At 42.9% G+C, this 15524-nt stretch overlaps 1 protein-coding gene across 3 annotated transcripts in view; it reads right to left on the bottom strand.

The window, feature by feature from the left end:
- Positions 1-5003: 5003 nt before the first annotated feature.
- BRPF1 (bromodomain and PHD finger containing 1) overlaps positions 5004-15524 on the bottom strand; it is a 75606-nt gene continuing 65085 nt past the window's right edge. For 2 of the 3 annotated variants that reach the window (XM_073591991.1, XM_073591990.1), the window contains 4 exons: positions 14870-15000; positions 10629-10750; positions 10284-10438; positions 5004-6605 (listed from right to left, as the gene is read on the bottom strand). In XM_073591991.1, coding sequence (XP_073448092.1) covers positions 6422-6605; positions 10284-10438; positions 10629-10750; positions 14870-15000 — 592 coding nt within the window. In that variant the 3' untranslated portion in view covers positions 5004-6421. The remainder of the gene's footprint in view (positions 6606-10283; positions 10439-10628; positions 10751-14869; positions 15001-15524) is intronic. The other variant, XM_073591992.1, reaches the window with a different exon arrangement.

Here is a 15524-nt window from a genome sequence, read left to right on the forward strand (position 1 = left end):
CTATGAGCCTCCTGCACACCTGCTGTGCTTTTGTACTGTTAAAGTGACTGACTCTAGTCAATTTTCGCTCTCTTGAAGGGCTACAGTCGTTGGATGCCTGGTCGTCCCCCCCCCCAACTGAGTGCTGTGGTTTAATCCACCAGCCTAAACATCACGGTGTCTGGTAGCGATCAAACCACAGAGCACACAGTATCATCAGGCAACTGACACGCCTGGAAGATGTTGGGAGCTTCTTTGGGCGCTGGAGTTCTTCAAGAAAGCAACGCTCGATGGCGTGGGCAGAGGGACAGGCAAATATTAATTCTTTACAGGGAGACCTTCGTTTCAAATTTTTATTCTAGAGACAGGGTCACTTTAAAAAGAAAATCAACCTAAAAGTGAGATAAAGTTACAGGTGTCTTTCTGAGATGAAGGTCTTTGCTTCTGTGGTGGATTCTCACATAGAATAGTATTATTCTTCTGCATAAAACAAAAACATGAATCTACAGCCGAAAACCCCAAACTTTTTTTTTTTTTCCGCTTTGGATATAGTGAAGAAGGGTTTGAATCTCTCACACTTTTACTGCTGTCCAGGATTCAGATGGGGAGATTTCCTCTCACTTCCTGCCCTGGTGACTAAAGCTGGCTATAGACCAGGGGTCTCCAAAATTTCTAAACTAATGGCCAGTTTAAGGTCCTTCAGACTTTGAGGGGTTAAACTGTGGCCAGTGGGAGTAGAAAATGTCCTGGCGCCAGTGGGAGTGAATTTTTTGGTATTAGAAAAATAGTGCCCCATCATGGGTGTCAGTGTAAAGAATAGTGCTCCATCGTTTGTGTCAGTGGGAGGAATAGTGTCCTATCATTGGTGTCAATGGGAGGAATATTGCCCCATCCTTGGTGTCAGTGGGAGGAATAGTACCCTATCATTCCTGTCAGTGGAAGGAATAATGCCCCATCGTTACTGTCAGTGGAAAGAAAAGCGTCTCATCACTGGTGTCAGTGGGAGGAATTTTGTCCCATTGTTAACATCAGTGGGAGGAATAGTGCCCCAAGGGCCAGGTAAAGGCAAGCAAAGGGACGCAGTTTGGAGACCAATGCTATAGACAGATCATTTCTCCTGAATCGACCGAAATTCAAGCTGGGGGTGACGCACCATGCCCCAACAATTATGGGCCGCACAGTGACTGCATCCCATCGGGTTCTGCAGCTGCTTGACTACAATAGCTGGCAGTGGAGATTCCCCTCTCCCTCCATGCTGTTTAGTGTAGATGGAGGGTATCAACTGATTTTCTCTTGTTCAGCCTGCAGGTTGAATGAGAGAAATCTTTGTATGGCTAGCTTACACTGTCACCAGAAAAGGAAGTGAGGGGAATCTCCAACAGGGACACACAGTGATTTAAAACTTTTTTCTTTTTCTTTAAAGTATAGGAAGGCTATGACCCCAGCACCTTTTTATTGCGGTGTTCCTGTTGCAGATGTTCTTTGATTACCGGTTTGGTGATGTTGTCTTTGGAAGAGGAAGTAAGGAGAACTCTTCCTAACAAGACCGCCAACAGCAAAACCCAAAAGTTCTATATTCTAAAACAGAAGAGTTTTGGATTAATTTCGGACTTAAGGAGGAGCGGGAAGACCCAACAGTAGTGAATGTGCAAATAGTTGGAGCTGGGAACTAACGTGCACAGATGTCTTTGCCAGAATCCTGGGAAAGATATTGGAGGATGATTAAGCTCCTTGCATCCATCTGCTACCATCACTTTGAGTTTGGGGGGGGCAGACTCTTTACATTAGTTCCAAAATGCCTCAAAAATTCAGTGACATGATCACTAGGGTCTAAATAAATGGTGTCAGGAACCTCAAAATGTATTCCCCCACTAAACACAGGCAGCTAGTCCTCTTTAAGAGAAGCAATCAACCTGATTTGGTAAAATAACCCAGTTCCGAACAGGTGGCCTTGCAACAATGGACTCCATGGCCTTCTTTTGCAATCAAGGGTTTGGTATTGCTTGGGGACTGGAAATAGGTTGAAGAGACTATAAAACTGACCTTGATGTTATGCTAATATCTACCAGCAATGTTTCCTGAGGAAGCATGTGTGTTATTTGCTGGGAAAACCCTCTGTGCAAACAATAGCATCTTGCCAGTTTAAGCTGTAAGAAAGGGTCACCCTGTTACCTACTTTGTGTGATTTTTCCTAAATTACAGCTCTTGGAAGACGGGGCATTGTGCAGTCACATTCAAGATACCTGAAATATCAGTTTGGTCTCCTTTGCTGGAAGCATTGCCGTATGTGGCTATCTAGTAAGAATATCCCTTAGTCATGTGACAAGCAAAGCTAGTCATAGACGGGGAATGTGGCCAATAAAGCCTACCTAGCCTAACACATTGCAGCAGTTGTGTTAATCACCAGGTATGCTGTATCTGTAGTCCCACAACACAGGGGAATAATGGTTGTGTACTTCTGGTGTGGAGTGTTTTCTTTCGTGTATCTCTTTACAGTAAACCATGATCAACATTCATAGTCTCTTTGGGGTTGATTTAGTAAAACTGGAGAGTGCAAAATCTGGTGTTGCTGTGCATGGTAGCCAATCAGCTTCTAACTTCAGCTTCTTCAATTAGGCTTTGACAAAAAAAAAACTGGAAGCTGATTGGCTTCTATGCAGAATTGCATTCGATTTTGCACTCTCCAGATTTAGTAAATCAACCCCTTTATGTTTTTATTCCCTTTTTTTTACAGTCCAAATTGTGTCTTTACAGTCCAAATTGGCCTGTTTTAGGCCAAGTTATTGAGGTCACTCACAGTGGAACTACCGTCAAAACCTTTTTAATTTTAAAAGCTGGACTCAAGGCACAAAAAGTTTTTATTTTAAATATATATTTTTCAATAGCCATAAAAAAATATAAATCTAGTTTGTGCACGCCAAATGCCTTTCAAAACCCAGATATTATCTTGGAAAAGTAGCAGTGACATCATCATGTGCTGCACATAGCTTGCTTGCGCACAGGTCAGAGCTGTGGGAGATCCACCCACTACAGGCTGCCTGCAGAAAACTAGAAGGGGGCAGAGACCAGACCAGTCACCCTGCACAAAAAAGAAAGCAACAGTGACCAGTCTTTATAACAGGAAATTGCTTCAAAGAGGCAAACTGCATTAGTTGCTTAATGCTGGATTACTGCAGAAATCTCAAAGCACATTAAGATTCATGAAAGATAATATATGCCTCTTGTATTTTGAATAATATTTGTTTAGCTTGATTTCAGCTTTATGTTTTGGATACAGCAGGGAAGAGTTTGAACAGAGAACGTCTGGCAGGTTTTTCTGTATTGCTGTCTGTGCTCATTACTAGGGAGCTTTCTGCTCACTTCCTGTGAGGTTGACCATGGAGAGGAAACCTCCTCAATGGTGACACAGCAATATAAACTTTTGCCCACACTATCCAAAAAACCAAAATGTTTTTTTTTTGGCTGGAGTTGCACTTTCGGCAACCCAACAGTATTTCAGATAAATATACTCATGACTAAACAGTTACCATTTAAAGTGGTTGTAAACTCTGTTACAACACTTGTACCTACAGATAAGCCTATAATAAGGCTTACCTGTAGATAATGTAAATATCTCCTAAACTTGCACAGTTTAGGAAATATTCACTATATGCGCTGCTGTCGACGTCACCGGTGCATGTGCACTGAAGGACCGGTCTGCTGGTGGTGTTCCTTCAGTACCCCTGCCGTGACCGGCGGCACCTGTGTGCATGTGCGGGAGAGACGTCATCGTGGCTCCGGCCAATTACAGCGCCGGAGCCCATGAACCCGGAAAGATGTAAGCCGTGGGAGTGCGTGCGGCACTGCAGGGCATGGTTTTAAGGTAAGTATTTCATAATAAGCTAGTACGCGATGCATACTAGCTCATTATGCCTTTGTCTTGCAGGTTTTTTTTTTTTATTCCAGGGGTTCACAACCTCTTTAAATAAAGATTGTGCAACTATGGATGATGGACTGACACTTAGCTGCATCCCAGGACTTCTGAGTCCCTTTGACAAAAGGGCTACAGGCGAATCAAGGTTATTTTAGGTATACCCTTCCTACTTAAAACCACTCCATTGGGTGGAACTGGAACCCACTGCACTATTCTGAACGTCTCAATGCACCGAGTCTAACCAATGCAAACAGCAGAATTTACTGCAAGTGTTCACAAAAAGCTGTCCAATTTTCATTTACATGGAAAAACTCCTTTAATTGGTAATATCTACTGAGTATGAAGTTTGTCACAGAACCATTACTTAAAAAACATGAAATCACTGGCATTTAAGATTTGGTAAATCTTTTAAACTCCTGTGATACTTAGTTGGGCCAACCTCATCCAAGGTAAGCGGGTTGCTACACAGCATGAAATATTGTAGGGGCTTAAAGGAGAAGTACAGCCAAATCTCGTTTGGCTGTACTTCTCCTGTGGATCACAGGAGTGCAGTTTGTTCTGCTCATCTGTGATCAGTTTTCAGCAGATGGCTGACGTCAGAGAGCTGGTCCAGGCTCGGGCAAGATCGTGACAGTGAAGTCAGGATCCATCCACATGCCTGGACCGGCACCTGGGTCACGCCCTGAGCAAGTTGCTGAGAGACTGAGTCGGCTGCTCCCCCCCCCCCCCCCCCCCCCCCACCACCACTTCCACAGCCCAGCACTCCAGTGAGTGTGGGGGGCAGAGCAAACAGCGGTGACTGACAGTGACCAGCTCTCTGCTCAGGGAGCCCTGAGAACCGAGCGATCGATGGTCTTTGAACGCTCAGTTCTCAGAGCGTCTTAGAGCCGGTGGGGAACAGATGCAGCATCGGACTAATGCTGTATCCCCCTAGGTAAGTATAATTCTTAAAAAACAAAAAGCCCCATACTTCTTTTAAGAAATGTTCTCAAGATAACAGCCCACAGTGAGTTGTACAATACCCAGACACCTGCCATTATTACTCCCCAGACCTCCCCTTGTGGTTGACTGCTCCAGAAAAAGGAGAACTAAAATGGTAATTCACAAAAGCTAAGTGATTTACAATTTTTATTGTGGGGCTAAAACATGATATCTTACATATAGACGTTCTAGATTGTAGGAGACTTTATAGCTACCCCAAATCACCCTCCCACCCCACACACACACATACAGACCTACTCTCTCACTGGGCGTTGGGTATCAACTGTCAGCACCAATTACTGTATCATTTGGCCAAAACCGGAGATGAGGTTTAAACCAGCCTGCAAATAACAGCTGAGCAGGTTTGTTGGCTGTAAAAAAATATCAACTGATACTAACCGGACACGTATTACAGTCAAGAGTTTCAATTCACCATGCTATAACACATGTGTTATTTACCACTTTGATCATTATGAGACTGCTATTTTAGGCTCTCATTGACCGTCCTTGCGAAAAGTGTTTGTAAATAACTAACAATCATTATAACTTAGTGGACATAAGGGAACTGTGGCCATACTATGGATATTTAAATGATAATGTATTGTTAACAAGCAGTAAATTAGCTTTCATATAAGCCCTCACTGACCTCAGTAGCTGCAGGCACTGTGAAGAAATTCATCCAGATTTCCCGCTTTCACAGCACAAGAACTATTACTTTAGACAGCCCAGCTTCTCCAAGCTCCCCCCACGTGCAGTAAAATAGCAGCTTTCCAGCCTTCAAATCTGTGCATTTAACATAGAGCAAGGTGCAAAACTAAAAGGGAATGAGAAAGGTCTTTAGACCAGGTGAAGGACTTTAGTGCTTCATTGGTGAACTTTGAGGATGAATTGCTCATCAGTTCCTGCAGCTATAGAGGATGTCGGGGACATGTTTTAAAGCTCATTTAGTGTTTGTATATGTACATATTTAAATGTCTGGTCACAGTTCTACTTTAAGCCTAATGGCTTATATAGTCTTTCCTTCTGGTGCACGCTCACAGTTTTTGTTACAAATTTTGCAGACAGAACATATTCGGAATGGAGCATAAGAATCTGAAAGGATGGAATATCCCAATGCTTCACTAAAACCATCAGACAGCTCAATATACAAACATTATTAAGTCTGTACACGGGAATCCATGAATAAAGAGTAACCAGCCAAAGGACAGCCAACCCCAGTAGAATATCTTAACTCCAGAAGACGGCGGCCTGCGTTCGATAGTTTGAATTAAAATGGTCAACCAGCGACCATGAGGACATCTTCTCAGAATGTCATTGTCATCATCCTGTGTGTTACTTGTTAGCCCTATCTGTGCTCACAGCGACCCATAAAAACGTGGCACTGGCCCTCTCCACTGTGGTCACGAAATCTGAAAACAGCTGTTCATTTAAGCGCTACTCACTTTAAAGGTAACTTCTCTAGTTACCACAATTTTATTCTTAGTAACAGCAGCAGAGTTGTGACACAGGAGGTAAGCAAGAACAGGTCACAAAAGTTCATGGAAGGCGCTAATCGCTTTCACTTGTCTCGCTGCTCTGCGCGCCTTGGACTTTGTTACGGTGCTGCACGGCGCGTTCGTAGGCGATCTGCACAGATTTGCGGATGTTTGATTTCCTCCCTTCCAGCATTTTTTCCTTATCCAGCTCGCGGTTCAGCCCCAGCGGAACCAGCTTTGTTCTGGGTAGCCACTGCCTGCAGAGTAAAGTATGAAATATTATACACTAGTGATATATATTATGCAATGACACAAATTGAAACTAGACAAAACCAAAAATTAGATATATGCTGCATTCTAATCACATTATTAACACAGAAGTTTTTGCTTTTCGGAGTTCCCCTGTAAGCACATTGGTGTAGTGTTTAGCACTTCTGCCTAACAGCACTGGGGTCGCTGGTTCGAACCCCAACTACACCACGACAATACCTGCCTGGAGTTTGCATGTCTATGTGGCTTTTCTCCAGGAACTCCGGTTTCCTTTCATACTCCAAAGACATGCTTTTAGATTACTTGGATGGATCCTGTCTAAACTGGCCCTTGTATGTATGAATGTGAGTTAGGGGCCTTCGATTGTAAGTTCCTTGAGGGCAGGGGCTGATGTGAATGTACAATATATGTAAAGCGCTGCATAAATTGATGGCGCTATATAAGTACCTGTAATAAATAAAATAAACATATTGCCTGTTGATCCACCTAGTAGATCTGTTATTTTTCCACTTCATGCAATAGGACGACAACACCATTCTGCAGTGAAATCACACAGCAGTCTTAGATTACCATGTAGTTTTAAATGGACTTCAACCCTTTTGCTGCCGGTGACATAACTATTAACTCCGCAGCGGCCCTGGCTTTTAAGAAAACTCTCGGACCCTATCTATAGCTGCTGGGAGTTAGTTTACGGTACATTTTTTTCTCCTGACTACTGGCCTTCTTGTAGAAGTGAATCAGATGGCCCCCATCCCTTATACATGCTGAAGAAGTTGCTGCCCCTCCTTCCTCCCATGTGTCCCTGGCTCATCTGTCCCTCCTGGGTGAGAAGACCTCCATGGTGGGTGTCAGGATGGAAAGCAGTATTATGAACCCAGAGGTGCCTAGCTCTGAGTACTTCCAGGTTTAGAGCTATCAAACCCCAGTTACTCTGACTGCAAAAACTGATCGATCACAGGTGTTACATCAGGGGTCTAATAGACCCCTGATGTCTCTTTATAGAGAACCTGGACTCAAATTCACAGAGTTATTTTCCTTTTAAAATCTAAGATAACATAGCTTTTCTCAAACTTTTTTTTGCAATTCACAAAAAAATGCTACTAAAATAAAGCATTGATGATATGAAGAGTTATTTCATCATAATGAGAGGTATTTTACTCATGAAAACATGCAGTATTTTATCTCATGACAGAAGTGACATTCAGTGGAATGGATATAGTGAAGAAGGATAAGAACCTCTGTCAGTTTTTATGGTTTAAATCGTAGAAATATGCCAGCTCGCTAAGGCTGCTTTCACACTGAAAGCGCCGATCGTTAGCCGTAAAGCGCCCCTTTTCACCTGCTAGCGGGGCGCTTTTAACCCCAAAGAAGGGTTTAAAAACTCCTGTGTTGCGGCACTTCTGAAGCACTCTTCAGGCGCTTTGGAAGCGCTGCCCATTAATTGCAATGGGCAGGGGCGTTTTCGGAGCGCTGTATTTATCGCTCCCAAACTGCTCCAAAGATGCTGCTTGCAGGACTTTTTCTAACGTCCCGCAAGCGCACTGCCCGAGTGCAAAAGCCCCTATTGCAATGAATGGGAGGCAGTTTTCAGGCGCTATTTCTACAACACACCAAACACAGAAGCAAACACACATTTTGCCATGTGATAAAATGAGTGCCAAATGCTGCAAAACGCACAGTAAAAAACACGCAACCCACAAAAACAAAATGTCCCATTAACCACATGTAGTGCAGCCAATTGAAATCAACTGGCTGCCCTATGTGTGTCACAGGAAAAACGACACAAAACGTGCACTCCCACTATGCTGGATGTAAATGGGGCCTGAAAGTGAAAGTGAAATTGGTGCAGTAACACAAAAACAATGAGGCTCCATTCACTCATCTGTGCGTTTCCTTGCTTTTCAGAAATGCGCTGCACCAAAAATCACAGTAAAAAACGCACCAAGCTCCGCTCTAAAAAAAAAGTTCTGAAGCTTCTTTGGGGCGATTGCTGCGTGTAGGGCAGCTCATTCAGGTGGAATGATGAGTGAAAATGCTCCAAAACACCTCCACCCCTCGCTTAAAAAAACCAAGAAAACAAAAAACCCATGTGGGAATGCGAGTTCCCGCTAGGGAGAGTTGTGAACGGGTCCTGACAGCTGAGTGTTTCTGTCTACTCCCTCCTATGTACTTGTATAAAGATGGCCATACATTATACAATCTGATTGTATATTGTGTATTTAGTGAGAAGGGTAATCACTGGTTGATTGCATTTCATTAAAAAAAACGTGCACCTGGGAATGGGTGGGTAGATGATGCAGGGTGTGTGCTAATGAGGTCAGCAGGTCAACTCATTCTTGTGTCATGACCTAAAGTCTGTAAGGAAGAAAGACATTACTAATGGAAACGTCTGGAAACGTGGATTAGGACAAGAAAAGTAAGTGACTGTAGATTTAATGGAAAGCTTTGATATTTTTGCAAAAAAAGTACATGAATTGGTGCATAGGGGAGCTGGAATTTAGAAAAAAAAAAAGTGTACAAAAAAGGTGAACTTGCCTGTCCGCCAATTTTATTTCTATAGCCTAAAGTTCCACTTTCCTATAAGCATCTCGTCAAAATACATTCCCAGATCCCGCAATGTCCTTACCCGAGCCGATTCTTCAATTGGCTTCGGGTGCAGGCATCAGTAGTGTGGAAGTGAAGCATTGTGGCTTCATAGCCTGTATCCTAATGCGCAAGCGCGAGTCACGCTGCACCTTGTGAATGGTCCCATAGACTGCGGAGGAAGGAGGGGGGCCAAACCTCTGGCTCAGATCGCAGCAGCGTCAAAACAAGGTACCCACTCCCCCACCCCCCAAAATAGAGGAGGGAGCATTGACACTGGCTGAACCATGGGAGTCTATGAATGACGTCACCTTTCCCAGCCATTGTCAGGTGCTCTCTCTACTCCGGGGAGCGGGTACCTGTCAAAACCAGGCACCCGCTCCCCCCCAAAAAGTGCCAAATGTAGCAGTGGAGGGCGGGAGGGTGCAAACAAGCGGCGTTTCCTCTTTTGAGTGGAGCTCCGCTTTAAAGTAGAACTAAACTCTCCAATCCCTTACAGCCAAGGAAGCTGCCATCTTAGCCTCTGTTTGATCCGCAGTTGCCATGGTGCTGCACATATGATCAGTTTTGACACCAGCCATTTGATGGCTTGACAGTTTGGCTAAAAGCACAAGCAACTGTGACAGTTATTCATGGCATGCCTTCAATTTAAATTTTAAACAGTTAAATCAATAGGTTTAGTACCTCTTTAACGCAAATATGTAGTGTATATAATGCACTGCTGAAGCTTAACAGAAAAAGTGATATTGCTCCCTCTGATCCAACACCAACCAACGTTGGGGGCTTTGGCAGAAGCTAAAATGAACAAGGGAACAGCAGGGGAATGCTGGAAAAGTAGATATAAAAGTGTTGGGGTTGGTTGTACACATCTATGACTTACTTCTTGCAACTACAAAGCACATTAATATCCAACAGTAACAATAAAATACAAGTATACATCCCACCCCGAAAAAAAAAAAAAAAAAGGAGGGATGCATTTCTTGCAGCATCCACACAGGTGAATTTCAGCCACTAAGATAAAACAAAGAAACACGTACTGTACAGTCCACACAGATATCCTATAAATGAAAATGAATACTCACCAAGTCCGTTTATTGTCAAAAAACAGAACGAGGTAGAGATGCTCTTGTGCTTCTTGTGTCATCTGCTCTCCTAGCTTGAGAACATCTACGGGTGGTACAGGAATGGGAACCCCGTGGTGAAACACTCCTTCTCGGGGCATCTTTGGGTCGATAATCTTAAGAAAAGAAAGGAGTTGGTGAAAAATTCTGCAAGGCACAGACTTTTACAACACAAATTAAAGACAATAAAAGTCAACAAATGATTTTTTTGGTAGGTTTAGCCGACCCATGGTGATCAGTTATGGTGGACAATTATACAACTACTATAACATTAAGTAGAATAATAGGGGTGGAACTGATCTCTACCAGAGCTGGATAGGAGGGATATCCCCGACACTTGGCCCACACCAAGTCTAAGGCTTCTAGAGTGGAGTCTTCGTCTTCGGACAGCCACCCCGCCCCTCGTCCCTCCATTCCTTTGCGTACCACTATCAAACAACAGAAAAGGTCACAAGTCATATGTCTGCCTGCAATCTCACAAATTATACAGTATAATATAAAATCGTATAAAATAAATAGAAACGGAAAAAATAATAAAATCTTGCTCTACTGTCTCTGTACCTGAGGATTTTGTACCAAAAATACCCCACTAAAACACTAAGAAAAGGAAGTAATACAATAATCTTAAAATGAACTCGTGGCCAGGCTACGGACAGTCAAGGATTTACATTTGCTGGCATATACTTAACAATTGGTAAGTTAGTTTTAAAGTGTATTTTTAAACCCAAAAGAAAAAAGTTTAAAGTGGTTGTAAACCCCATTCATGAAATTTGACCTAAGCACAGTGTTTACTTATCTCTCTCCAAAGCTCTAAGTGACGTTTCTCTCTGGTGCTCCGTTCCTCTGTTATCAGCACCAGTCACTTCTGACAAGTTCCTTGACACATGAGATAGCAGCTTAAAAGTTGTGTCGGGGAGGGAGCTTAGCAGGGGGCTTGTCTATTCAGACTACAGCTCTGCATGTCCCTTTGTCCGTGTGTGTGTGTGTGTGTGTGAGCTCTCACACAGTGTAAGTCCAGACTCCCCACCCACTGCTGAAAGAGGAAGAAAGATTTCTAACACAATGTGCACTTTCCAAAGAGTGTGGAAAGGGAAAGACAGCAGATATACCTGTAAAACTAATGTAGGGAGATTTGTTTCATCTCTGTGTATCATCTGAGGCTGTTCACTTCACTGGGTATATGTGAGGGTTTGCAACCACTTTAATATGTTGCAGCTCACCAGTTCTTAGATATGGTTGCTGCATTCATTTTCTCATTCTGTTTTTTTTTCTTTATTTTTTACCTGGTAATCCTGCAAATAATATACTTCCTGTCCTAGGGTGTTTATGCTCACTAACTGTGTATCTATAAAGGGAGCCCTAGTTGCCACCCAAGCTGGACTTCAAACAGATCTTTCTCTGTTCATCTTCTTTACATGGGGATTTTTACATCTCATCCAGTGTGGGCCACAGAAAGAGTTCTACCTTAGAAATGCCCAAAAGCAGTCCAACTGAGGGGTTGGGCAGAACAGCAAACAAATGCTAACAGATCCAACATGAATAAGGAAAAAAAAAAAAAAAAAAAAAAATAGGACTGCTTACAGCTCAAAAGCCACCTGGAGAACCCTACACCCAAAGCTGCCATCGAATAAGACCACAGCCTCCACCTGGTAAAAAAAACTGCGAGAAAAGAAGACCAGGTAGCAGCCTTGTATTGGAAAACCAGTACTTGATGCCAGAAAGATTAAGCGACGCTCATGAAACCAGTGAAGTATGTCTTGACAGGGCAAGATGAGAACCGATCTTAAAGATCAAGTTTGGAGTTGGTTTAGCCGAATCTCACAGAAAGGTGGAACGAGAACCACCCTACAAGGTCCATCTGAGAAGACCAAAAGAAAAGTAGCTAAGAGAGAATGGCTCACATCCCAAACTGTAGTCAAACAAGGAAGAGAGGCATCTGGAACTGGAGCCAAACCGATGGACTTAAGAAAAAAGTCCTGGTTGAGATAAAAGATCAAAAACTGCCCTAGGTTAGAAAAAGGAAATGGGGTTCCGTGCATTGAAAGGCTAACAGGCCTTGATAGTGCTTGGAGCTGAGCTCTAGCCCAACCTATCTGGATAGACACCCCTGGGATGAAGTTCCATCATAGACCTTACTTGAAAATCCTTCCTATTCTCAAGCATAAAAAAAAAAAAAAAAAATCTGATTTAGAGATACTCCCAACTTTCCAAATTCAACAAATGAAAGCCCTCCCTTTTGAGTCTGCAAAGTCGATCAGGAAGGCCCTGTTCACGTTTCACAAAGCTGGAATGCGCATTCTCGCTCATGATTTTTGTGGATCGATTCACAAATGTTTCTTTGTGTCATGCATAGGGCAGCCCATTCACTTGAAAGGGCTGCCCTATGGTCATGGCAAAGAAGCTCAGGGATTTTGTCCCTGAGCCAGGCGCATTTTACACACACGTTTTGAGAGGATTATCATGTGTTTTGTCACGCAACATCGCACTGCCTTTGGGGTGCCATTAAGAATGAATGGCACCCAAACTCATATCTTGCTGCGATTTAATGTGATTTAGAATCGCTCAGAATATGCCCACAATTCCAAATCACTAAATCACTAAATTTGACCTTAGAGGAGGAAAGGTCCAGATCTGGCTGTAAAGACCCCATGGAGTTACTGGACAACTACTGCTATCACTAGAGGATTTCTGCACGTGGAAAAAAAAAAAAAAAACTGTTCAGCATGCAGTTGAACTAGGATATAGGGGGTACACATCTGGTGCCCTCGATCTGCGAAACAAGTTCTGGACCACACTCAGGTGTATAGATCATTCCTCCATGCAGAGATGAAGCTAGCTGGGGACGACTGCCCAACTGGCCACACATCAAGACTAGAACATGAAGTTCTGGCCAGGTCAGGATCCAATTGAACACTCTCTTTGCAGCAAGATCTCCTGTTCCTCCTTGGTGGTTGAGGCATGACAGTATTGTGGTGTTAACCAACTGGATCCAAATCACGTGACCTGCCAATGAGTCAATCCAGCGATGTAGAAGGAACCACATCTGCTGAAACTCTGTGAGACAACAATTCTCTGATTATGAGTGCCTCTGCCTCCTTGCCTCCTCCTCAGCCCAACAGGTTGACTTCTGATAAGATCTTCCAGAAGGCGAGAAGGGAAAACTTCCGACTCCATAGCTCGAAGACTTTGCCATTGGACTAGGAACTACTTGATCCTCAGGTCCAGGCAATTCGATCAGCTTAGAAACTCTGCACACTTGTCCTATGACATATAAGTGTAGTGATGAGACAGTCTGGGAAGAGATTGGAGAAAAGATGCTGCCTCGAAGAGGGTTACCCATAGAGCCATGACTCCAATGTAAGAAATGAGAGACAGTCAACTCCTGGACTTAAGGACAACCACATGATTTTCTTACAGAAGGAACATTTTGGTCTGAGCTAGCTATAGGAAATAAGAATTCCAGCACCAATTTCTGAAGATTTAGGATTGAACTGAATCATTAAGACATCCATACAATCAGCAGCATGATGTACAACAGAGCTCACTGTTTCCTCCACAGGATGTTGCCTAAGTATCCAGAAATGTTTGCTTCTGATGCTTGGCCCAATGGGCCTACCCACAGAGTGAGTCTGGGCAAGCACTGAGCCAGTATCAGCTAACGGGGTCTGGAAAAAGTAGAGCTGCAAAAAAGACATCCATCCTCCTAGAACACTAGCAAAAAACTGAGGCATACTGGTAGTTGAAGAGGTTATCTTGGGATGGCCTACAGTTGGTTTGCCAGTGTCCAACTGTCCTATTCTTGTAGGCAGCAGTATGACTTGAAGGTGAAAGGCTTCCCTGTGCCTTTCAATGGACGAGAAAGAAATTAAAACAAATGCAGCCACCACATCTAAAAGACTGGTAATCTGTAATATAAATACATTTTTGTTTTTGGATTTATTCTTTAAAACAAGCCCTTGCTGACCTCTGTAGCTACAGGCACTGTGGAGACATTTATCCTCAAAGAGCACAGCAAAAGCACTGCTGGAAAGGGAAGCAGGGTAAGCCAAGTTGCCTTAGACAGGGAATGCTTCTGCTGTGAGCTTTGAAAATGAATTTCTCTACAGTGCCTGTGGCAGCTGGGAACAACTGGGGATACGTCATCACTGGCTTACCTGAGATTATATAGGAGGCCAGCATGTTACTCAACATGCTAAAACTAAAGCAAGAGCATAAAATCAGGTTTTTCATGCATCAGGCCTTTAAGAAGAAGCAGCCTATAACAGTGTTGGTCAAAAATTTTTAAAATGTATGTGGCATGTGCGTTAAAATACCTGGTCTATTTTACCAAGTTTACCAACTGAAAAAAAAAAAAATTCAAATTTTAAGGAAAGTGAACAGACTGGGTGGGCCAAGCGTTTTATTTTTTATCCTGTTAAATTTTAATAAAACTGAGTTCATTTAACATGCGTAAAATATTTCTGACTCCCTGACAGTTAAAAAAGACAATAAGGATTTACAAAAATGTGGCTATCCCAATTTGTACTGTCCAGAAAGGAGGTACTTACAGCCATGTCCTACTCGGCCCCCCAAGGAATAGGACTCATTTTCAGTTCCTGATGTATCTTCGCTGCTGTAGTCGTGGTAATTCTCTCTTGAAAAGGATGGCTTTCCCCGTCCCTGTTTAGAAGGTGTTGTGCTGCAAACGAAAAAAAAAAAATGTAATTGACTTAAAAGAAAACTACACTTTTGTTAAAAAAATTATAATAAGGTAGCATATAAAATTGTAACACACGCCATTAAATAATTTGTTATTAAATTTTCAATCTGCAGCCACTTTACTGCAGTATGGCAACCTGGAGGTGTTCTGTACAACATCGGTGCATAGAATGTCACAAGAGTTTTCATTTTCTGGTTTTGAGATTGGATCGCTGATTTTCTCAAAAGTCTGCACTTAGGTACAATTAAAACTTTTTAAGTATCCCTTGCAAGAGGAATTACGTTTTTTTGCAGAGAAACTTGCACAAGGGCGAGTTCACACTGCCCGCATGTTAAAACGCTCTGCTTTAGCATGTGGGCAGCTGTCAGTTTTGCCCTGCTGTGTGCTGCTGTAAGAAGGCAGTAATCAGAAAGTTCATTAAAATTCTTGCAATGTGCAGCATAGACCACCTAGAAGGGAGTGTTTCAACCCCACCCCTTCAAAAATATAAATAAAAAAATAAA

The sequence above is a fragment of the Aquarana catesbeiana genome, linkage group LG07 (assembly GCF_042186555.1).
Source record: "Aquarana catesbeiana isolate 2022-GZ linkage group LG07, ASM4218655v1, whole genome shotgun sequence".
NCBI classification, from domain to species: domain Eukaryota; kingdom Metazoa; phylum Chordata; class Amphibia; order Anura; family Ranidae; genus Aquarana; species Aquarana catesbeiana.